We start from the raw sequence: 26,356 nt of genomic DNA, 5'->3' as shown, positions 1-26,356 counted from the left end.
GTTCCAAAATTGCGAAGTTTTCATATTAGCCTTAATCCAAAAATGTGTGATGCCTACATAAAGTGAGAGTAACGCAACCAGTTATCCTATAAACAAGACGTCATGCGGCAAGATCTGCTCATATCATTGTTGCGACACTCTCGAAGTGACCACGATGAACTTGATACGTGCATTTATAGGCTTCTGCTTTACATAATATTGAGCGTAAAATATTTCAACTACCTAATCGTAAAGTAGTCGAGGGGTCAAGGTGAATACCGTAATAACCGAGACATTGGAATTGGAAACAAAACACTCTAATGGCAATGTCATTCAAATCTTTATTAACACATTCTGATGTCATATAAGCGGTTACTATTGTTTCTAGAAAACGAAACTAGTCACATATTTCTACGACGACTATGTAAAGTTTAATCGGCTTATGACTCATCGATTCGTTTCGATCGATTCATTTTAAACCAAAGTAATCTACAGTTAGATTCTGTTAAGATAGTATAAACGCTCATGCAAAGTTCAGGCAACTGCATGTCATTATGACTGAAATTAGTAAGTAATGATACTCGCGCATGAGTGATAGAATAGGATAGAATGGAAATAGGTAATGTGGTTTAATTCAAGCAAACATCACAAACATGCATGCATCAGGGTTATGACGTTTTCATTAGCGCTTAACGACTGGCTTCTATGTAGGCTCTATTAAACATAGGTATTTATCTCTTGAAATTTCAGTAGGTACCTAGTTTGTATTTTTAAGTCACACCCAATAAAGTCATATTTTCTCAAGTACCAACTTAATAAACGCGCGCGACTAACATTTACACAATTCATTACAAAATGAAGAACAACAATTTTATACAAAAGTGAAAATTTTGTTTCATTAAAAGGAGCATTATTAAGTTACTAATAAGGTGCTGCAATGTGGCACTCACTACACAACGCGTAATTATTATAATAACGTAAAACCTGAAATCAGTTTCTTCAGAATTGCTTGAATAATTACATATTGGAATAGCGTAATCGATTTTACTATGATCGTTTTTTTACTAAAATATAATTTTGCATCATGCCGATTTATTCTATACATTAAATGGTGCGTGCATTAAATTGTGTATGTCCACATTATCATGCTGTTGCATGTTGCATTTAAACCACTGCATGCAACGGAACTAAATTAGTTTCTATAAACATAGGGTTAATCATTTTTACACACATCATAGACGAAAAACAAACATTACATAATTAAGTATGCAAATCTTAACTACATATTATCTGTTTAATTCCATTTGTTTGTAATGCAGTTGGGATTTTCCATTTATTAAGTTAAATCAATCTAGCTAGAAGATGATTTTTTCATCAAAGAAACGACTGCTAATCGCGTTTGTAGTAAAAGAAAAGTTCCCAACGACGAAATGTTCCCAAAAACGGTTTCCATCTGAAGCAAGGTTTTTCTAGTATGTTAAATATCATTAACTACTATATTACATTTAAAAAAGTTTACAAGGCTGGTCTGTTTTTTTAATAACAATTTTATGTACAGAAGTACTATATCAATATCTATCACCTATGTACAGTTCAGGCCCAACTACAGATCTTTTATACTTACATACAATATTATATTAACAAATGTTATAATCTATTGACTATATTTTATTACATTATTGAATTATTTACAATAAAAGAGCTTTTGGTCATGGACTTATTTACAGCTTTTGGTACCTAACCATATTATTTAGTACCTACCTAATATTCTATAAATTCATGTTTTTTCTAGAGTTCTATTACGAGTGCCTAAAACTAGGCCTACATTTTTACATTTTATAAATGGCCACGGCCTTGTGGTTCATTGAATGCCGGTTGCGGTTACAGGTTCGTATCTCGCAGAAGGCAAATGTTAGGTAGTGTGATGACCACGAGCATTTATGCCCGAAGTCATGGACGTAGGTATGCCCATATGACTTATACTTAATATTTAAGTACCTACCTCTGCTTGATTGGGCATAGCCAATTGATGTTACCGAAGGATTGGCCATAAACTTATTTATAAAACCTATAACTAGATCTTTAATAATTGGCCTTCACGTTCCATTGTTCAGTTCTTAGGAACAGGGTCCATGCCGAAAAATTAAGTTAAAGCTTCGTTAATAATAGATATGTTCAACATTAATACACGATGCTTAAAAGTAGGAAAATGTACAAAGGTTTTTGCGATACATTTTTAAATTTCAGAAATGAAATACTATTTACGTTTTATTATTGGGAATCCATTAACCGAAAGCCGCTTACTCTTTTACGCATTTAAGGATTCGCGTTGGCGTATTTGATTTAACAATAATAATATTTAAAAAGTTTCGTTTCCACAGTTAACATGTTGGACGCCACGCGGCTCACTGGTGAACCTCTAACAATAAAATCTATTGTGTCTAGTGTCTCGGTAGTCAACCATAAAATGCACTGTTCACTCGATTAAACGACACAAACATCACACAACTAAAACCTAAGCGGAATGTCCAAGAACAGTTTCATGCGCTCTCCAATATCGGCGACGGAGCGCTCGTCGAGCTCTTGCTAGCTGTCGCTGCCGGCGGCGTCGTCGTCGGCGTCGTCCTCGTCGAGCGGCTGGCTGGTGAGCGCGGCCCAGAGCGGCGAGCGCGCGCCGAGCTGCGCCGAGTCCCGGCGCTAGCTGTCCCGCGCGCACACCGCCGCCGCCGCCGCCGTGCCCACGGCGCCCACCGCGCTGAATATGATCGCGCCCACCTCGCGATCCGGGGTTATTTCCACCTGATACACAAAGATAAAATATGTACACTTGATTCTACACCACATAAAGCTGGCAAATAAAAATAATAATTGTACGGCGATTCCTACTAGAGGACCATCACTTGGTTAAAACCCGTGAGGTTTTCTTTCAATACCGGAACAACCAGTTCCGAGAATCTTTAAGAAGAAAATAAAAATAATAGAACGCTCGTACAACCACACACAGAGCAAGAACATAAAAAAGGATAGTACATAAATTGTACTATCGGTCTTATTACTATAAAGCGATCTCTTCCAGACAACCTATGGAGAGGACAGTTGTAATAAAATAAGTATGAAGGGGAAAATATTACTAGGTACACGAAATAAAACGTCATAATTTGGATGGTCAGACAGTCGTATAATTTGCGACATCAGACTCCGACCAAAACGAAAATCTTTGTGACTTTAAAATAACAATTCGAGTGAGACATAGTATTGAACAGGTTTTGATGTTACCTAAGTTTCTATTTGTTTAAAATTATTATCAAATTCTATGAGTAAATCATCAAGGTACCCGTATAATGAAACACCATTCAACTATTTATGATTTAACAGCCAAGAATAGATTCCAGCCTGCGACTCCTTCAAGTATTCAAATTCAACCAAGTCAGTTTAAATCTAATTTTCAGCTTCGTTTCAAAATGCGGGCTTCAGATTGTCGATAAACAGATTCTCGAATTTTAGTATGCGAACAGAAAATTATACTGAAATTCAGTGGCGTGATAGCACATTAGCTCCTCGATCGTTAGGGGGTAAAAATGTGATCGACATTAAATAGCGATACACAATGGATCTGTCCGCATGACGCCATTAGGGAATTTGTTTATCATGACGAAGATACGGACTCTTAAATGTCCTGTAACACAGGTATTTTATACCTAGCTCAGGCATCAGTCTCACACAAACTAGTGACTGAAACTTAATGTTAATGTACCTGTACTCTGTATTATAAGTTTGTGATGGGAAAAAATAAACTATTTTATTAAATAATATATTATTTCAGCCGCCCACCGACAAGCATAATTATGTCGTACTTATTCTCTCCTGGGGACTGCACTATCTTGAGCCATATTATAATCCAGGGGCGTGTGTGTGGTGCATTATAGACAATTAGGCCGTAACTACTTGGCCAATCGAACCATTTAATTCACGCACAAAAAGCAGTTGTTTGAACGAATGAAAAAACAGTTCGCTAGCGTTTAACAGGATTAACAAAAAAACTAAAAAAAAACTCATTAAAACTCATTTATTTCTGTAAATAGGCTTAAAAAAAGCACTTTTACACGTCCCAGTATTAACCCTACCACTGCTTCAGGACAATAAATGGGCCAGTGCTGAGAAGAAGCAGCGCAAGAAACTCAGTCACTATTGTCAGCCTCTTTTTCAAAGGTTTACATGCTTTAAAATGTACAAAGTTATAAATATTTATGCGAGCTAGGCAGTAACGTATCCCAAACATTTTTATCTTTTAAATAATCATCGACACTTTATAGTAGTCCTTTTTACTCTAAGGCTGAGTTGCACCACCTAACTTTGACCGTAACTATAACGATAACCGGTGTATTTTGTATGGAGTTTGTCAAATTTTTGACGTTTGTCAGATTTAAAGTAAGATTGTGCAACTCAGCCTAGGAAAAGGATTGTAATGCAATGGTACTGTCTAGGAACTAAATGAGAATTCTGGAAATGGTAATTCCTACAACGTATTCCCTAGAAGACCCAACTTAAAGTTTTAAAGACCGTTAAATGTGATAACGTACGTCTTCATACAGAAAAGTTTACGTTAAAGGTAGTACGAAAACTGTTAAATAAAGGGTGAAAGGCAGGTACTTGTATTGCTACATAGGTTAGGAACCTATGTCATTGCGCTTGTATTCACTGTGAAACTGTTGGCATTTCCATTTGCATAGGTAGGATAACGTGTCCCACAAACTACTTTACCTAGTTTTGATGTCGCGTTGGTAATTCTACTCGCCACCAAATCTATTACATACACATCTACTAATCATATACTTTGTAGGTTGGGTTGGAACCTATTATTTAACAAAATATAGTATCATTAAATATAACTATTTTTATATAACATAAAAATTAGGTTAAGGTTTTGACAAGCAGCCAAGTGTGAATATCCTTCAAAGTAACCCTGACGATAAACAGGTTTATAATTTTGTAATGTAATGTAACAGTTTCTACACAACTTTATTGTATTTTACAGCCCAATAAATACACGGATTTTATTTTACTGGTGTGATCAATATACGATCTGTTTGCCGACCCGTGCGGCATGTGCTGCCGAATATTAACCACCCGTGAAATTCGAACAGAACCGAAAATTGTGTAGCCCACAGAGCTAATAGAACCTTTGTGTTGTCATTTTCAATATGCTGAATAACGTGGAAGGTTAAGATGAAAGCGAGTCTAATTTTGAAATTCACCGCTGACTTAGGTATCACGTACACGAAACACTCTTTTCACACGGAAATTTTACTGCGAGTGGTTTATTTTGAAATTATCGTAAAAACAAGTGACTTCGTGATCAAATTCATCCATTCTTTATTATTAATATCCGCATTATTTGACCGCTATTTCAATAATTAGCAACTTTACAATATGTAGAGCGAAAAACTGAAAACCTTTACTACATCTACATTAGTAAGTACCTACTTATACACCAATCTGTTACTGATCCAATTTGTGACAATCTTTTGGACTTACAAATGCGTCTCAAAACTGAATACCCTTTCTGTTCTCGGAACCTAATTAGTTATGATGTGTTAGGATACACTTTAGTCCAAAGAATCTCAAAACATGTCACTAAATAATAAAGCCTATGTGCTAGTAATAATTTTAACACGAAGGTTGAGTGTATGTAGTTAATTAGCGGTTGAACGCACGCGGTTGCTAATAGGCCCGCTACTACGCGCGCGTGTGCCAACTTTAATAACAACATAATAAACTTTTCTCAGATACTCATTCACGAACTTTCCTTGTCGATTTCGGGTAATAACATTTTTAGATGAGAAAGTTTGGAAACTGTTGGTTGAGTGAATGAAGTATTATGAGTATAATTTATTATTAGAGGTGGTACCTGCTTGTATAGGGATATAATTACGTTATTTCTATTCAATCTGTGTTTACTTATAGCTATAGACCCCTATTTATCATAGTAGCGTTTTCCTGGCGTGCATGTTTGTAGAGCGTGTAAAAGGGCACTCACGCCGCTTTTATATCAGCAGGTATACAATCGTGTCATCACGTCATAAGTAAGTACTTTGATACTGCAGGTCTAAGCATCTAAATTAATGCAGATGCATAAGTATCACCGTGTGTTAACAATCAGAACAAACTATCACTTACCTACGTAAAAAGAATACATTTAGTTTTGTTGAGTATAATAATATGACTTCGTATCTTTTACACGTTCTAAAATCACGCACTCCAGTTTTATAGCACGGCACAGTTAGATCGACTTCGAAGTACCTAATAAAGGTCCACTTTTGGCCTACGTCGGGTGACAGGTTAAATAACTACTCCATTTCCAAATTACACGACGTCAAGCCATTTGCAGAAGGTAATATTTATAATTCAACCGGGTCAGACGAGGTAGACACGTACTGATCTTTGATTAAATAAGTAATTGTAGTGGAGAAGTCCGGCTATTGTTACTTACTTTGAGTTGTTCATAAATAAGTCACCAGCACAATGTAATAATATCGAGTGAAACGTAACTGAATAAAATATGATTTAAATTATTTCATTACTGAACTGTCACTATTGTCATTAACCGTCAAAAGTATTTGGGAAGAGGAAAATTGCATCAGTATCAATTATAACTACTATGATTGACGACGATCAAGCAAAAAAACTTGCTACTAAATTCAATTTTATAGTTAGCACCTATAAGCACCTATAAGTAGTAAGTACCTAATATAAATAAATTACCTATGGAATCTTATCAGTTTTTTATGTTCTGCCGAAAAGATTCGGCTCGGAGTTGGGGGGTGAATAATGATGAGTGAATGAATGAGCCAGTTTAGGGAGTCTTCTTTTTAAGTGGGTAGAGTTACCTAAAAGTGACTCATTCCATTCTACTTTCGTGTGGATATTTAATAGCTTTTAGTAAATCTGCGTTGAAATTCTTACAATAATTTTAAAGTGTAGGTTACATCTAAAACCTGTAACTAAATATGACAATGTTAATACCTACCTATACATTTTGAATCAACGCGTATGATTAATCTGTACGGCCATGGCGTATCTACCGGACACCTCCACGCCCTCACCCCTAATCCTAGCACCCTTTTGTAGAGCACGCAAAACGATACCCTTATCACGTTGCCTTTTGAAGTTGAGATGACGTACCTGTGATAACGTCGTTTGTTCAGGATCAGATCGTTCTTCCATCACTGTATCCAGCTCCAGGGTAGGTGGGGGGCGCGGGGAGCGGACCAGGCTCAGGGCTCGGGGCTTGGTCTTCACGGGAGACAGTCGCACCACCGACAGCTCGCCGCGGTCCAGCTCGCAGTTACGACGCCTGGCGCGCTCTCTAGGCAACAATAAGTTCTGTGAGAGTTGCTTGCTCTGATATTGGCAAATGAAAAGGGAGGGAAAATAGCTGATAAACTGAAATGCTATAAAATATAGCACCCAAAGACTATTATGAAATTCTAACAAATGTTTTCATAAAATATTTTTTTTATCTTTGTGACAGAAAAGTAACATTAAAACTAATCCTTATTGAGACCTTATTCGTAATAAAGTTAGGGATGAAACTGAACTAACCGGTTAGTTATAAAAGTTTATTGCGGAAATTAACATAGCAAAGACAAAGTTTGTGGAACTTATTTTATAAGTTTGCATGTCAGATTTAACCAAGCATAAACTACTTAAGCATGTACATATTTACATACTGCAGTATTGCGCAGTGTTAATCCTATTTTATTTACGTGAGCAGGTTACTATACAAAAATGTTAATGCTTTTAACATGAACTCCGAACAACTACGGCTCGTTTGCTTTTCAGAAACATCACAGCTAACAATGTAATTATTTCATGCTAGAATAGACTAGCTAAAAAGTTTTCAATTTCGTCTGGTCTTAACTACGACACCCTAATAGGTTTATATTTAAAAGCCGTAAAAACCGGCTGAATTTCTCTCCTAATTATAATCACTGATAAAGTTTAATGATAACCAGATTTGAAAGGATTTTCTCGATGAAAGCATTATCTTTTATAATATCCAAATTTATTTGTCAGTAATCACTCATTCCATCTTTTTCAATTTGGGCGGGCGCTTGGTTAGCGGGCCAAGCGGGCGGGAATGACGTAATTTCAGAGAATTGGTTCAATATGTCCGACAATTAATCAGTTGAGGCGTCTAGGTGAACGGGACAAATCCCACCTCTTGTTCACACCAAATCCTGACTAGTCTATATTACCAATTCAATGGATGCAAACGAGTTGGAGAATTTGCGTTAGCAAACCTAATAATAATAGGTTTCTAAGTCTGGTGACTGGTGGGGTCGTGTGGCTCGGAAGATATTATGTAAGAAATAGTGGTAATAGTATAAAGGTGACACTGTCGGGGACCTAAAATATGACTTATGGAAATGACTGAAACGTTATTCTAGTTTCTTGCTATTAATAGAGACCTTTATCAGATTCGCTATTATAGTGGCAGTCTACGGAGCATTTATTATGCTGGTCATTGCTGGTAGTAACTATTTACTAGGTACCAATTGCGGATGCGAACCTAAGTAGGGATCTTCATGATGATCATATCGAGTAGGTACCTATTACTTAGTTAATATCAAATCGTGAATCAGAAATTGTGACGTGACAGTTATTTACCTGGCAAGCTTGGCTCTTCTCCTCAGACAGCAGATGACTGTGAGCGCCAGCAGTGGGAACCCAAATATGCATGACACGATAGGCACAACTATGGACTCGGGTGTAACTGTAACAAAAATAACATACTTATTAGTACTTGAGTTTATATGTAAGAAGCTCTAGTACACTACTTTTATTTTTAGAGAGATTAGTAACATACTAAGTAAGATCAATCTATACTTATAATAAATCTGTAGAGAGGTCAATTCTGTACATGAAATATATTTTCAAAATAACTATCAGGGGGTGATTAGTGATCGATACTGATGCCAAAAATGCAATTAGTAAAATTTTTGTCTGTCTGTCTGTCTGTATGTTCCTTATAGAAACAAAAACTACTCGACTGATTTTAACGAAACTTGGTACAAATATTCTTCATACTCCTGGGCAGGTTATGCAGTATACTTAGGAATTCCCACGGGAACGGGAATTAGCGGGAAATTCCTTTTGTATGAAAAATCTAAACCGCTTAAGTTAGACGCTTGAAATTTGTCATGCAGGTATCTTAGTAAAACTTAAAGCTTAGTTACAACAGGATATTGCAAAATTCCCACGAGAACCGGAGTTAGCGGGAAAAAACATATATGAAAAAATCTAAACCGCGTAAGATACGAGGGGCGGCTGAAAAGTTTTGAGCCTAAGGTATTAAAAATGCCGATAGAAAAGTATAAAAAATATATTTTTCTATTTAATCTCCCTCTACTACAACGCACTTCTTACATTTGTGTAAAAGAGCTTTTAACCCACTGAAAAAAAATTCGCAAACTTTGCCTTCGAAATGATCCTCTTACGACGCCTTCATTTCTTTGTCACTCAAAAATCTTCGTTCCTGGAGGTCCTTTTTCCAAATTGAGAATTAGAAAAAAAAGCTAAGGATTTGGACTAAACTGTGTGGTAGGTGATTAATTTCTTGAAATCCAGTTTTACCCGGGGCAAGCCTTGCAACATGTGCGGTGTGCACGGGCGAATTGTCTGGCAATAACAGATTTCATTTCGCCAGTTTACCTCTTATTATTTCGACAACCACTTGACGCACTCTTATTAACAGTACAGTAAAATAATCCCCGTTTATTGTAGTTTTTTTTAAGTAGGTAGTCAATGAATAAAATTCCTCCACAATCCCAAAAATAGTGGCTATGAGCTTGGGTGTCGATCGCTCCACTTTGAATTTCCGCGGCGGCGTTTTCCCTTTTCAATCCATTGCATTGACTCTTGTTTTGACTCTAAATCGTACTGCTGAATTTATTATTTATCAATAGTGACAATGTGAGAAAAAAAATTGTCAGGATTATGGCCAAAGATGTTCTAAAACTCCTGCAAAGTTGTGACTCGACGCTGTTTGTCGAGTGGCGTGAGTATTTTTGACACCCATCGCGCACACCCCTTTTTCATGTGCAAATGAGTATGAAAAATATTGCCGATACGTTCCTTGCTAATGCCTATGGCTTCAGCTATCTGTCACAGCTTAATTCGCGAATCTCTAGAGCAAGATTATTTAACTTTTCATTATTTTATTCGTTAATGGCGAAATCTGGCCGCCCTGACTTGCGGTCATCTTTTAGCGACTCCCTGCCATGATTGAATTATCGGATTCAATCTTTCATGGTGGCAAATGAAGGCCCAGACTCCCCATAAACTGTTGACATCTCTTCAAATATTACCGTCAGCGTTTTGTTCTTCTTTGTGAGGCATTTTATGACAACTGTGTACTTCAATTTCGTACATTGCGCGGATGACTGAGACATGATGATGTTTACGGATTAATTACTAAAAGCATGATGATGCTAATAAAATGAAACTTTGTACATATACTAAGGAGGTTATTGGCAAATTAATAAAATTTTGTGCGAGTCAATAATAACACTTGAAGATACTTAGGCTCAAAACTTTTCAGCCGCCCCTCGTAGATGAAGGGGGTAAAACGGGATCCACGCGTACGAAGTCGCGGGCGGCCGCTAGTCATAAATAAGATCATTCAGCGTTTTGGGTCTAAGAAAAGTTTAGCAAAAATTACGTAACACCTTAACATACCTACACATAGACTACAAAAATGCATACAGTAGATACTTATAAATAGCTCCACTGTTACCACTCCCTTTTATTTTAAGCTGCGAGCAGTTTTATCGATTCGGTTTCAATTTATATCCCGCGAGTAAAAACGCTCCGGTATGAATTTCGACGGCGTGGCCACACAAAAAATCTAGGACATGTGTGTGCCTATTGAATGTGTTTTGGGCAATTTTTATGGCCTTTTTATATGAACTTTCTCTTGATCACAGTTTCATCCGAGGGGTGGTAAATGCGATTATGATGTTTATGGGATTACCTTAATCTTTGCTCAGATAGTTAATAGTTATTTCGTTCGTTTCAGCCAAATGACGTCCACTGCTGGACATAGGCCTCCTCCAAGGCTTTCCACAATGCACGGTCCTGCGCTGCCCGCATCCAGGCTCTTCCCGCGACCTTTATCAGTTATTAATTTTAATAGTTATTTAGTAAGTAATTATATTATTGAATGCCTTTTAGGTTGCATGAGTTTGGGAACATAGAGGCTGACACTGGTACATCACAACAAGAGCGTACGCTTTACATGCACAAAAGAGACAACGAAAATAATAAGTATCAGAAAAAATAATAAGATAGGAAAAGTATAATATCTGACCTTGCTTTAATACAATTGTTTAATTGTAATTTTACCTTTAATTGCCGAATATTAAACGACGCTATACTTAATTAGGGCGTATAAACCGTTATCTCAAATCGCTGTTAAAACAATCGCAAGGTTATCAAATGGATAATTAAAACATTTGTTAATTTAAATCTGAACCAAATCAACAACAAAAATCTATTGTACACAAAACGCAAGCAAATTCAAAAAGGAAATAATACAAAGGGTCCTACGAACGCGGCCCTTATCTAAACATTGAAATAATAGGCCCCTTGGGGCAAAATATTCGCATTTTATGCCCTATCGAGGTAAAGGAGTAATAAACAAGAGGAAAGCAAATTAAGTTGGAAACGCAATAAAACGATGTACTTGCAAGTAGAGGCACAGCAGATGTCATTTCAATTCGTGTTCGGTACATTGGCTTTTATGAACTTGGTGCTTAAAAGTTTGTGTTATAATGAGAGTTAAAGGAGTACAATCTGCACATATAACGTTATTCTTCCTTAATTCATACCTACATGTAATACAGAACTACGTACAAATACAGGTTTTACTTTGTTACTGATCTTGTATAAAATAACACCTTATTTAATATTTTAATTATAATCATCATCATCATCATTTCAGCCACAGGACGTCCACTGCTGAACATAGGCGTCCCCCAATGACTTCCACATCGCACGGTTGGTAGCGGCCTGCATCCAGCGCCTTCCTGCTACCTTTATCAGGTCGTCGGTCCACCTTGTGGGTGGACGTCTCACGGTGCGTTTTCCGGTACGTGGCCTCCATTCCAGAACCTTGCTGCGTACTATGTGCCCTGCCCACTTAAATTATAGGGCATTTTAATGAAACTTCCTCATTTTAATAAATTACATAAATTCTTAGTACAATGCATGTATTGTGACTTCATATACGTGAACCACGAAAAATATGTTTTTAATATCATAAAGTATTTCAACACACTGGCTATCTTACTTTATAATTAGTTTACCAGAAAATTACGAAACCCATGTTATCGTATCACGTAATTGGATTAATGCCACTAATCTTTATATTATGACTTTGTTTGCGACGAGAACTTGTTCGTCGGCATAAGTGGATAATAATCTATTTCTCATATTAAGAAAAACATGACTAGAAGTCATAGTACAAATAGGCAATCAAATGCTTTTGAACGAATCCTAATCCTACTTTATATTAGCATACAAAGGCTGTAATGGTAAGTACCCTACGTCACCTAAAGCTACGTGCTAAAAATATGAAATTTTCATACCCGATTCGACCTAACTTCAAAAACAAAAGGATCAATGAATATGTAAGTAAGTATGCCAGTTTTCCTAGAACACTTAAAAATTCATAAGACAGCCTCTTGGTAGATGTCTGTCTGGAATTCGCTTGACCTAGAGCTAGAGATCTATCGAAATATTTGATGAAGGTGGCACCTCTGCTAAATATGGAAGTTATATTATTTTTACGCTGAGTCTCGACTTGCGTCACCGACTATGTAAATTCGGATGTAGGGATATTTATATTACGAGTATAACGAACTTAAAAATGGTTTGTTGCCTTTTTAGATGTAAATGCATATAAATACCTACATAAAAAATATTACATAACATAAAATAATAAATTCATGCTCACAAATGTGTGTATTGTGCAGGGACTGAACTTGCGACCTCTCGTAGTAGTTTACATATTATGTTGGACCACAGTTCAAGCGGTTCGCGGTAGGTTGTCGGTTGTATGGTGTAGAACTATGGATAGTAATACGCTACGTCCGCACGTAGCACGTTAGGTAAGTCCGTAGCCTACGCGCTACGCGAGTTGTAGATCACACACGTAGCACTTAGGTAAGTCCGTAGCCTACGCGCTACGCGAGTTGTAGATCACACACGTAGCACTTAGGTATGTCCGTAGCCTACGCGCTACGCGAATTGTTGTAGATCACGCACGTAGCACTTAGGTAAGTCCGTAGCCTACGCGCTACGCGAGTTGTAGATACGCGCTACGCGAGTTGTTGTAGATCACGCACGTAGCACTTAGGTAAGTCCGTAGCCTACGCGCTACGCGAGTTGTAGATACGCGCTAGGTAGGTAAGTCCGTATTAGTGAATTGGACGAATTCGATTTGTACCTATGTCATTAAAAGGTTCTGTATAGAAGTGTAATCCTTAGTGGTTATTTTTACGCAACCCTCGAATGTACCTAGATACTGAGAGACCTCCCAATAGGTGGACCGAAAATCTGATGTAGGTCGCGGTAAGTATCTGAATGTGGGCAGCGCAGGACCGGTCATTATGGAAATCTTTGGGAGAGGCCTTTGTCCAGCAGTGGACGTCATTTGGCTGAAAGGTTGAAAATAATGTCTATTCACCTATGGCTGCCACAGTATACCATGCTGAATGGCTGCCATTTGGCAGTGATAACCGGTGCTTTTTGTATGTTTGACAGTTTTTTGACGTTTGTCAAAGTTAAAGTAAGATGGTGCAACCCAGCCTGATTTTGGACTAAATACAATTTTTTTCTTCTTCTTTTTCTTTAAACGAACTAAGAGGTTTACTGACCGGTGGGGTATATGATGATGGGCGTGGGCCGCTTGCCGTTGGCGGCGGGCTTGGTGACGCCGGTGGCGGAGGCCGGCGTGCTGCCCGCCAGCCGTTCCACCAGCCGTAGCGGGTCCGCCGTGGTCGGCCGCGTCATCGTCTGAAAGTAAACATCTTTTAGTTCATATTTTTTAAGATTTATTGGTAATTTGCATTGCACAAATTACTAATATATCCGTTAGCCACTCTTGGTGTTAAGCTAAATATGCTTGTGTTACGAGTGGGCTCACCACAATGCTCAAGCGGCGGTGGGATATTACTAAGTACAGAGTACAGGTGCAGAACATCTACCTATATCATTTAACGCTCAATAGGAAGTAGATTTAATTAGAGACTCGTTTTTATTTTGAAACTTACATAATATGCTTTCAATTTTTTAAAAACAACATCACACATAGGATTCAACGTAACTTTGTTAAATTTCTTGTAATTAAAGTTTTGAGAAGTAAGTTAGGTAGATAGCTTTTTTGTATTCATCTTCAAAGTTAAATTAATACAGATTCATTACTTAACATTGTTTTAATTACTTTAAGCAGTACGAATCGTTCACATTGTATTTTAATACCCTTACGTAATAAGGCATATGTAAAACAATCTCTAGACACAAGACAGCAAGTAAAGTGATTTACGTAGCTTAAGCTTTGTTCGAGAGTTTCCCAACAAATGCTAGCGCCGTGAAATAACGGGAACGCCGGGCTGCACAAACTGGGAATGTTCCTGCATGAGTTCCCGCGCTCATCACGGCTCAATACATCACTATTGTGACATCGAACTTTAATGAATGGAACAAAAAGTTGTCGGACAATACTATTTTGAGGAGTGACTTTGTTTTTATATGGTGGTCTATTTCGTAATTCGTATCGTCAATATACTTCTAATAATCCATATTATGTGGTTAGGAAGTTGTGTGTGTTGCGATTCAAATCCCAACTCTAAACACAGGCTAAGAATAACTAAAAACATCACAACACTCTGGTTCTGACATACAGAATCTAATTGGAAAAGTATTGTTTCAATATTTGAATTCAAGATTAAAGTACCTACTTATGTCTTACTTATAATAATCAATACGATTTTTGATTTTCATGAAAACAATACTTTTTAATGTAACCATTGTTGGTAAGGGCGTAGCTTATAAGATTATTATGAAAAGCAAAATGTATTGAATTGAATAACCTTTAACAAAAGGTTCAGTCAGCCAATAAAGAAATTTCATTTTTCATTCTTCGTAAGCTTTTATAAGCGAGTCATCATCATCAACAGCCCTTTACAGTCCACTGCTGGACTATGAGCCTCCTCCACTTTAGTGGAGGGTTTTGCCATAATCTCCACGCTTGGCAGGCGGGTTGGAGATCGCAGTTTAAAAGATTGATGTTTTTCAGAGAGCGCTGCTGCCCATTCTCTGTTTGATGTGTAGTCCCTAAGTCGCCTCTTACGACACCCGCGGGAAGAGTAGGGGTTGGTGACAAATGTATTCTACTCTGCCGTCACCACACGGCTTTATAAGCGAGTAATAATTCTTTATTATATGTTTTGTTTAAACTGAAAGAATAATTAGGTATGTTATTATAAAATATGTTTTAGATTAAAAAACAGAAAGGAACGTGGTTATTACGAGTATTTACCGTTACACATAATGTGCTTGTGTGAATAAAAAAAAAGTCCTTTTGTCTTTTTTTGAATAAACCATCATCATCATCATCATCAACAGCCCTTTACAGTCCACTGCTGAATAAACCATACTTAGACATTACTATAAATCTTCTGGAAGTTAAACTTTCTTACTGTAATAAGCTTTGCCTTTCAACGGCTCACGACACATTTCTGTCACCCAACTTCTGAATAATGTGTATGTAACAAAAGACTTCAAACACTTCGTAATATATCAAACCTTACATACACTTTCAAAGGATCAACTATATTCTGAGGTTATTATGACTTAAGTAAATGCCGCTCTTCAATGTACAATCCTGAGTTATGTTCGTAATGAGATTCCTCGGATTCAGCTGTACTTACATATTTGAGAATGTGTAGTTACATTACAGTTAACAAGACGTAGAAACATTTTGTAGGTTTATTATTCATTCATTACATATACGAACTGTTTTACTTTAGAGCCGTACCTTCTTATTACTTATCCGTAATCGATTGATTTATTATCATGATGGAGTACCTGCGCGTTTTCGGGCTCCTGAAGTAAGAAAAAGTAAGTATACCTAGGTAGGTCTGTTAATGATAAAGAGAAATGAATAATAAGGAGATTCGTTTTTAATTACTCACAAAGAGCAAAGACGACGTCATACTTTTCGCCTTTTTGTACTAAGCTAATAAATGTAAGCATTCTATCACATTATTCAATAGAAACGTTATTGATTTTGAGTTTGTCATGTCAATAGGTCAAATTTTTGTAAATATGGCTATTGATAAAAAAGGGTGGGTAAGTCCCTAGAGCATTTCTTTGATCGAGGTGTATTGGAGGCCAGTGTTATCGCCCGGCGAAGATTGCCCTTTTGAGTGTACACAGACTTGTCTGACTTCAAAGTTTTGGAGGAATATAACTCATATGTCAACAACCGAGAGGTGTAGAGCTAGCAGTTGGACTTGGTGACCGCCAGGGCCCTATCTGAATAAGGTGCGGGTCGGGCCGCGTGATTGCATCGCACGCGACGTTTATTAAAAAAACTTTTGGTCCGAACGTGCTAAGGGATGTATCATGCTTGTGTCAAAATTGCTTTAATGGCAAAGGGTCACAGATTGAACCCCCAATATGAACAGAATGTTTCGCGATCACAGAAATAGCTGCTTTTTTCGGGGCGCTCGTAGAGTAGTTTTGGGTTCCAATTATGTGAAAGAATATTTACTTTGCAAAATCAGAGAGGCCCAAATATTAGTATGTAAACGAATAACGAGTTAGGTACACTTACGTTATTAAGTTTATTTCAGTAAAGTAATATTTCAGATGGTTGGTATTTCAGATGATTATGTTGATTATTTTTCTTTGCAGGCTTTCAGTTCTACATACTACTGTATATGTTGATACTATTTTGACTGTTGAATTAAAAAAAATCGGTGTGGTGTAGTTATGCAGTTATGTAGACATGTGCACACGACATAAATGCATATTCATAAGCTCGAGTATTAGAGTTTAGAGGTATGGCTGCACTTCAATAGGTGAATACTAGCAGTAAACTACTCACTGTCAGGAGCTAATCCAAAGCTCAGTTTCAATGCAAAACTAGAGGCGCCCCCGACGCGGATTGATCGTGCTTAGCAGTTAACAGAAACAATGAAGACTCGAGCAAGCGTTCCCGCCCGCGCCCGGTGGAATTTTAAGGCTCATTCCGGTTATACCCGCACCCGGATACCCGGATACCCGGATACCATACATTTGTGGAATCATTGTCATGCATGAGTACCTGTTTATACCTGGTAACCTAGTGCAGGAAAACTTTCTTTTGTGTTTATTCATTCGGTTATGAGGATCTAATAAACTTCTGTTTTCGGGAAAAACTTAATATAATTGTGTTTTTATCTATCTGCAACTATTCAACGGTTAACGATCGAGTAACAAATATCCTTTACGACCTTTTTATTATAGTTTAATTTTATGTATACCTACTTACTGAAGTTTAATGACTGTTAAGTATACAAAATAAGTATTATAGAAATCTTGCTTTGAAAGTAGCAAAATGAGTAAGCTAACAGTCATGTTAAAATTGCTCTACAAAATAATTATGAGGGAATTACTTTTTGACTGTTCATAAAAAGTAAATGTCAGTGACCCCACTGTTTAGCACAACTGGTAATATAGGTATAGTAGGCAACATAGATCTATCCTAGGCATACGAGTAGCTATTATAAATAAAATGTATCTACAAAAGATAAAATGTAGGTATTTTAAAATGTATTTAAAGCGAGCACTTTTAAACATGATGTGAATTGACCATCTGCATTAGCGCTCTCCACTCCGCCCGCAAAGCTATAAATAAGGCCACGGGATAAACAAATCCAGGAATTCCAACTGGAAATTGAAAATAACTATTTTTAGACCGGAAAATGGTGTTAAAGTCTGGAATTAGCCCCGGCTGACCCGTTAATACGGCTGTTTGCAAAGTAAAGATAAGCTAGAGAGGAATTTGAATTTGGGAAGACTTATGGTTTTAGCCTTGTTTAATGAAGTTTTCACTGAGCCAATTAATAATAGCATTCAAAAGTAAAGTTTTATGTATGTATTTTTGTTTCTATTTCTATTGTTTCTAATGTTTCTCTATAGGTAGGTGGTCACTTGTTCAGAAAAATTAAAGTAATTGTTTTATAATACTTATCATAGCTACCTATATGTAGGCATTTTTAGTTCCACAATAAGGATCACCCCCAGCATGACATGCTTTTATTCCAAACAAAGTAGCTGTTTGCCTTTTTATGCTGTGTCTTTACTCGCAGCCCCTAATATTAGCCTAAAATAAGCTTTTGTGTATTCGACTTGACACAGCTTTCAGCCATGCAGGCTAAGTGCAAACAAAGTAAATTGAAATAATACAATATGATAACCTTCTTACTGAAATATTGTAACTAACATATTTAATATGTTACTATTTAGAAGGTTTTAATCCCTTCGATATCATAGTAATATTGCTAAAAATTATTTGTCTCACATTTGGTTTTAGAGTGTAGAATTATAAGGGAATGTAAGCAACTTATTTGATTATTTCTTTAATATGCCCTGTTATCAGAATTATAATTCGTCATATAAATTACGTGCCGGACAGCGCTCGAGCGAATAGAGCTGGTCCTCTGAGAGGCCCTCTAGTTGAAGAGTCAAGACGAGCCTTTAATTGCTTAACCGATTGAGACGTCCACCATCCTTCTTAACTCTAGAAAGGGGAGAGGTTAAATCAAGGTACCTATAAGTCTGAGTATTTTACACAAATAAGTAGTTGCAATTTACTTGATTTCCGAATTTATTTACACTCAGATGTTAGATGAACAAAATCCAATGATCTTGGATTACCTAATTCTATCAAACTAACACCCCTCTCTTATATCGTAACATTAGAAACATTTTAAAGGGTTTTTCCTTAATATCGTCTAGCGATACGTGACGCTTTGTCAAATTGTTGTGCAAATCACTTCGATTAACATGCACAATTTTATGGAAACTTCTAACTAAACTCACGACTCACAACACCTAGGTTTATATTTTTGAGATAACTTTTATATCTATGAAGTAGGCATTTACCAAGTACCTTGTAAGTAAAATAATGTAAAAAAAAATAACACACATTTTTCGAAAAATGCTGATCGTTAATTGCATGTATTAAAATATTACCACATGACAGAATCAGCATTGAGGTGAACATAAACTTACAATTCACAGCATTGTAATCTTAGTTTACATCACTAAATTAAAGTTTTTGGTACTCATTTGCATTTAATTAATTCGTTTTACTCACCACCTTAGTTTTAAACCAAGCATAAAATATTTTTTAATATTACATTCGTGTTAATTTGCTCCTGAAACTTTAACTGTGTCAAGTTTAAATCCATAGAGAACAGCGGAAAGCTCGAGTAATGCCTGCATGTCATTCAAACTCACCAGTGCAGCGCTTATGCACTCGCCTTTCCCACTTTAACGTACATTAAAGAATTAATTAACGCTTGCAACTGTTCGCGAGTCGTAAAACGTAGAGGTTAGTTCCGAGCGCGTCCTGCGGGCGGCCGGGAGCGCGACGACTGTCCCGCGCCTCTCCCGTCTACAGACTAAGTACCAACTCGCTGAAACTGAAACGTCCCGGAGTCGCTGCATTCCACCCGTCGCGACCCACTCCTGCCGTCTCATTAACCAAACCTTTTTCTCACACACATCCCTTAAACTATTAGCACTCGGTGTAAAGACGCCCATTAATCGAATTATCCCCGACAAACTCCTGAATTAATCATTTTACGCCCCCGGGAAAAATAATTGCCCTTAATAAATCCGTTAAAAGTCATTTTCATGGGCTATTAGGCTTCTTTTTCTTGTTCAGCAAGCTTAGTCTGGGTGCGGTGTAATCGCGTAACGGGTATAATGGATTCTACGCCAATTAGTCAAAGTTGTTTGCCTCGGAATATTTCTTTTTCGGCTCCGAAATCATATTTTTTTTATTAGGTAGCCGATTCGCATTTTCACTTTCATTTGCGGGAATGATGTTATAAAAACTTTTCTTGTTTCTCCTTTACAGATGTAAAATGGATCGAGTGAGTAAACTGTGCCTTGAAAAACGTGTATTTTGCGGGAAACATTTTACCGAGTTGTTTTGTTGATGTGATCACATTTGGACCCGTTTTAATAAATTAAGGTCAGATATACGCGTGACGCGCTTCTTTTATATTATCAACAGTGTTGTCCTGAAATGAAACCCCATCATTTTGGGACAACTCTTTGAAGAGGCTAGAGCGTACTCTACTTCAAAGGTCATCATTAATGGTAACGTGACGTTCCAATTTGTTTCCGCAAGTCCATTGTGTTTGAATCCTAATCAGGGCGCGAGCCTACTTTGAATTTTGCCGCGAATAACCCTTTTATAAATGTAGGCAAATATTTTTTTCCTTTTGAACCGTACAATATGTTGTATAGCGTAGCGTTATTCTGACGTTTTATTAATTTGGTTTTGATCAGCATAAAGTTGAAGTTAATTAAAAAAAGCTGTTTGAAATTCGCGGAAAAATACCTTTGTTCAGAATCCAAACATGTTATCCAATTTAAATTTATAATCTGAATAATGTTATCGAGACTACTGCAGTCCATAAAATTTTGCAGTATGACTATGCAATAAAAAAAATACGATTAGAGCACTTAGTTTATTGAAAGCGTGTAGTTAAATTCGTTGCATTTTATGTCCTTCCAATAAAGTTAGAATGGTTCATGAATTATTTCAGCATTCCATGTACACATGCTACGTTCCCGGACGAACTGAGCAGATAATATTGCTTTGCAAATAGTAAAACGCGCATTTGGGTCAACATATTAAATCAGATTATGCAAGTATGTGGTTTGTTTAGCGCAGTAATAAGGCGACAATTTCCAGACACGATCGGCTTTGACAAGATATACTTAGCCATATTAACTTCGTTAGTTAATAAGATAGATAATTGCCTGTGCGCAACAAAGTTGACAACTTTGACAAGACATTTATAAGCTTTGTTTTGAAAATAATATAACGTGATGCCGTGTAACTAGTATACTAGGTATGTATTTTATTGAGATTTCCATCTCTGCTTAGTTTTTTTGCTCTATCCATTTTCCGATACCAGTACTTACCATCCTAAAACAGAGCAATAAGCACTTCAATAAAATATGTTGTCCTTTGTTCTCGCGACTGTCTCGTTATTTCCATCAGTGACACTGCCTCGTATTATTTTTTGTATCGAAGAACATAACCATTATAATTACATTGCTTTTATATCGATATAAAAAAGTACATTTTTCAATAACTCTTAAAGGGTTTATAGAAAGACGTTGTTAGTGGTAATTATGGCAAAAAATTACAATGTCGCACTCTATCTTTCGAATGACAGCTCTTGCTTGGTTACCTACCTACCACTACAAGACGTATACCAATTATTCTAAGATCCTATCATATATTGGCCATCCATCTTGTATACATATAATATCTCAATAGTTTATACAGTCTTCTGAATGATTAAAGCGTTAAATGGATTACTACTCTACTTTTTCTTTTAAAGGATTAGAAATTCTTTCAACATCCGCAATAAAGCATGTGAATGGAAAATCTAAGAGCAAAGCAAACGTTACAAAGCCTCAGCAAATGCGCAACGTGAACTCATTACGGATTTATAACTCGGCAAAGCTAATCAGAGAACGATTGCCACTTTTTCTTCGAGCTTGAAAACTAACACGGCTATGTTTCTTTCATGCTAATTCAATTATGTTAATGGAAGTGCACTTTTATTTTCCCTTGGTAAGTAACTTTCATTTCATTTGTTTTTAATTGCTAGATGGATGTGTTATTTAGTTTAGGTTCAACAATGTATCAATACCTACTGTTTAATAATGTTTTGTATATCTAATAAAATAAATAAATACATTTGCAATTGAATATCTCCCTTACATACGTAAATCTATGATGATCTATGTATTAGCACAAAATATAACAGAAGGTAAACTCATGTATGTACCTCGCTTTGCATACCTCTCTCGCTCGCACGCTCGGCCGTCGCGCCAGGGTTGTCTTGTCATGTGTTGTGTTTATTTCGTTATGATAGAAAAATATTACTCTTATTACTATGCAAGAAAGACAATAACAGATATCCACGTATACTTATTTATATTTAGTACGTTATTATAGTAATAGTTTGCAAACAAATACACGAGAAGGAAGTAGTATTTAGTTGAGTGGTTGACACTATTATCCAACTAATATTATAAATGCGAAAGTTTGGATGTCTGGATGTTTGTTGCTCTTTCACGCAAAAACTACTGAACGGATTTTGATGTAACTTTACAGTATTATTGTTTATAACCCTGAATAACATACAAGCTATAATTTATGACGATCTGTGACAAACTAAATTTTACGCGGGTGAAGCCGCGGGCAAAAGCTAGTTATCCAATAATTCCTAAAACCTCTCTAAAACAATTCGATATTCCTAATAATTGAGTTGGCTTTCAATTTCAATTGAAATTCAAATATGTAAATAACTTACTTACCTCCCCGAATCAACTGGTAATTTAAAAAATGAAAATTCGGTATTTAATGATGAGTTTAAGCAAACCAAATACCGAACAATTATAATACGACTTTTTCTGTTCACTCATTTTCGTCAATTTCGCAAAACAAAATAATATCACAGGCGGTTGACCGGCGCGTGACTCAAGCGAACCACAGCGAACGTGTGGCGAACTTCTGTCGCGCCACGTCGCGCTCGCATTCGTCCAAGACAGTCTTGCTAGGAGCGGTGTGCATGGCTCGAGCGCGTTTAGTATGGAGTTTGTCTTCTGTTATATTTTGTGGTATTAGGTAGGTCAAATCGTAAGCATACAGNTTCAGCCTAATCATCAGTTTCCGCCAGGTGTGATGAAGAGAAAGAGCTTCCTCGTTGAGAATAAAAACATGTTCTGTCCAGTTACTGCTCTAAATCTGTTCTACGTAATGTAAACTAAGAGGATTCCCAATATTAATTCACTCTAAGAAAGTCAAAAACATGTAACGGAATCTCCGACTTAACACTTTAGTGGACCGATTACAGGAAATAGTGGCCCATTAAGTACATGTTTTTTTGTATTATTATGAATGTTCAGGAAACGGCGCAGTTTTTCAAATGGTTTTGGACCTATGGAAGTTCTTTTTTTTACTTGAACTTTTAAGTTGAAAATTTGATAGTGTTCTGATAAAAGCATAATTTTAATGTTTCTAGCAAAACTTTTGTATCTCGAATCAAAGATAGGAAGGTGATTATTTTTTTCAAACATCTGCAATTAATAACAAATCTGTCGAAAAAAAGAAATCTGAGAAAAGTCACCCCAAAAAAAAGATAAAAATGTTTAAAGCCTACAAGGTCACAAAAATTTAAAATATCACAAAATTAACTCTATCTCCTAAACTAAGCACAATCGTATTACATACATGGGGGTGATTTAGGTACACCTTGATGTAAGGAATCTAAATTTTTCTTTTAGACCTCACTGTTTTGGCCACCCTGTATTTATAGGGGTATAAAAGACGTTCGGAAAGTAATACAGTAGGCAGTAGTTTTATAGAGCTTGCAGTCACGGTATGTCATAAAAGGCATGATGGCGGTAGCTGCATTAACATATTCCTGGATTTATAAATAACAGAACAGAATGAATTTAATATAAAAAAAAAGTTAAAAAAAAACGAAATCTCAGCTGACTGACAGTTCCCGACCTAATGGAAACGCAATAATGACCCAATTATACAGTTCCACAAAATTTCCTCGTATTAGATACTAATTTATGCTCACTGATGTGATTAACAGCACACACAGCTGTCCGTTGTCAGCACTAAACATTATCGGCACATTTCAGTTCACTGCCTCTCTAAAATCATCTCACTGGGTTTGGGATTCAGCTACATATTGCTTAGTCAGTTTTGGAGATATTACTAGAATAGAATAATTACTTCATACTTATCCCATGACATAAGAGTTTTTCAATGAAACATGAAACTGTTATCAATAGATAAAGAACTGGCCACTCCGTAATATTATCATCAGCTTCGTAGTAGTATGTAGTGGATAACTGAAAATTTTGAAAAACTTGTAATGTATTTTATGTAAATGGAAAACGTTAATATTCTGAAGAGTGAATGTAGTTGCTGTAACTCCTCAAAAAAATGAAAGACAAACCCACAAAAATCCTCTATTAAATCCTATTGAAAATCGGGGACGGGAAGAGTGCCCATGAATGAATACTAGGACAATGTTTTATTACCCGAACCTCTCGCAGTCGTCGCTACGTGAAGAGGGTGTGGTCTCCAACTTGTTTCAATTTAATTTATTCCACAGAATTCCTTTCTATCTTATTGCATACAACTTTAGAACTGTAAGAGATAATCAAGAGCTTTCAGTGATTTGGACTTTACTTATAATTTAAGGAGGGATTTTTAGAACTACTCTAAAATGTAAAACAAATGTATTCATGTTAAAATATACTGATTCTAATGATAGAAATTAAACTAGACTGATTTATGAATGTACAGATGTTAGTATTTGACATAATACCTTGTATAAGTTATCGCCTCTAAAAGGTCTTTCTGTGAACTGCCATGATCGGTAATATTTTTCGTATCACGTTTCAAAATAATACTTCAAGCAAATATTTAGAGGAATAGGAAGGCAAAAAGATTACCTAGCTCCTCTGTGTCTGTGTTAAGTTATTATTCTGTATTTATAAGTTGATTTTTATATTAGTAATTTACAGTGATTAAAAAGATTCAAAACAGTGCAGTGTTTAAAACTTAGTGTAATTGGATTATCATCTACATAGTAGGCATAACAGCTAGAGCTATTAATGGACGAAAAGTATTATTGGATATTCGATATGTTTAGTGCATTAAAGGCTATTGTCAATGGTTCGTGAGCTTTTTACATTTCGCCCTGAAACGCCATGTTGAATGGTCGTAAAGGAAACTTTTTTCATTTCATTTACATTCGACATTTGACTTCAGGGTGATCGACTGCCCTGCCCTGGTTGAGAGGAAATAAAAAAAATATGGATGTTTGCGTAACAATTCCTAAAAATGTTGGCTGGCAAAGCAAAGATCTTTTTTAGAAAAGCGCATCGGATCTGGATATTGGAATTCCGAAAATGTAGGAATACGTCGTGATTTCAAGTATGTAGTTGTTGCGGCGCGAGTTAAAAAATAAAAAATTATTTTTAACTTATAATTTTGGAAAACTTTATCTAAGATTTTTAAAATCTCTCGCTCAGAATCAAGATTAAGGTTATAAAGTAAACAATGAAACTGTGCTTTAGTTAGTTTGTCAACCCCTAGTGTCACACAAGACAAACGACATTCCTTTTACCACCTAGTTAAGCGGCGTCGGTATGACTTGCTATTTTGAATGGTCTTTGAATGTTGTTTACGAAATACTTACATTTTTACGCATTACTGGCTTCATTTGAAATATTGCCACAAAAGAAAATAAATTTACTTACCTGCGCCAACGCCATGGAGTTTTAATAAATCGTCGTAGCATTTAAAAGCACCGTTAAGCAATAAGCTTGATGAAAACTTAATGCTGCTTATATTTTGAATTCTCTCCCACTTTGTTTCAGTTATGTCCAAGAAAATTGCGGGAATTAAGGCAATTAAGGGTCTAATTAGGTTTTTAAACTGTGGGCTTTAAGGTTTTTCCGCCTATGGAAAATTTTCTTCTTTATTTATCTTTTCGTCACTTGCTGGAGTAAAATTAAATAAAAGGTATTGTAATTTGGTCATTTGTTTATTGAATAGTTTTATTAAGAACTTTCAAGTGCAGACTGTTTCAAATAACTAGCATCCTATCCTAAATGTTTTTTTTTGTATAAGATGAAGAATTTCGAATTTAGTTATCTATCAATTGTTTTTGCATACCCCCGACTAACCTTTCACAGCGGTCCTTTTATGTACAGTCGCGGAATGAAAAGGTTCGTCACCTTAGTGTCGGTTTTCGCTTGCACTAGGTACCTGTAAGAGTCAAACCTGCCAACATAACAGTGCAAGAAACAGTGCTGCTAACATTTAAATAAATATGACGATTGCTAACGAATAAGGTTTTGCTTGTTTAGTTTTCTATCCCATGCAATGTTACAAAATGTAGTATTTTTTTTTATTTAATAGAAATAATAATGGCAGGTTGAACCAACAAGAAGGTTTTAGTTTATCAATCATAAT

At 36.3% G+C, this 26,356-nt stretch overlaps 1 protein-coding gene across 1 annotated transcript; it reads right to left on the bottom strand.

Annotated features, from left to right (window-relative positions):
* Positions 1-300: 300 nt before the first annotated feature.
* Positions 301-19,694, bottom strand: LOC114360098 (uncharacterized). The gene is made up of 5 exons (XM_028314667.1): positions 19,555-19,694; positions 13,920-14,058; positions 8,650-8,755; positions 7,162-7,345; positions 301-2,778 (listed from the first exon to the last, which is right to left on the bottom strand). Exons 2-5 carry the CDS (start codon positions 14,053-14,055, stop codon positions 2,677-2,679), a joined length of 528 nt encoding a protein of 175 aa, XP_028170468.1. The 5' UTR covers positions 14,056-14,058; positions 19,555-19,694; the 3' UTR covers positions 301-2,676.
* Between the last annotated feature and the right edge of the window lie 6,662 nt (positions 19,695-26,356).

The sequence above is a fragment of the Ostrinia furnacalis genome, unplaced genomic scaffold (assembly GCF_004193835.3).
Source record: "Ostrinia furnacalis isolate ACB-3 unplaced genomic scaffold, ASM419383v2 OfSCF0319, whole genome shotgun sequence".
NCBI lineage: Eukaryota > Metazoa > Arthropoda > Insecta > Lepidoptera > Crambidae > Ostrinia > Ostrinia furnacalis.
Note: the sequence above shows the minus strand (reverse complement) of the source record. Positions and strands in the feature narration are given on the sequence as shown.

Excerpts from the sequence above, each read along its gene's own strand:
- LOC114360098 (XM_028314667.1), bottom strand. The coding sequence starts at position 14,055 with ATGACGCGGCCGACCACGGCGGACCCGCTACGGCTGGTGGAACGGCTG. Across the intron at positions 8,756-13,919 it reads CATCATCATATACCCCACCG|TTACACCCGAGTCCATAGTT; the intron begins GTCAGTAAACCT and ends TTTTTGTTACAG. Across the intron at positions 2,779-7,161 it reads AACAAACGACGTTATCACAG|GTGGAAATAACCCCGGATCG; the intron begins GTACGTCATCTC and ends TTTGTGTATCAG.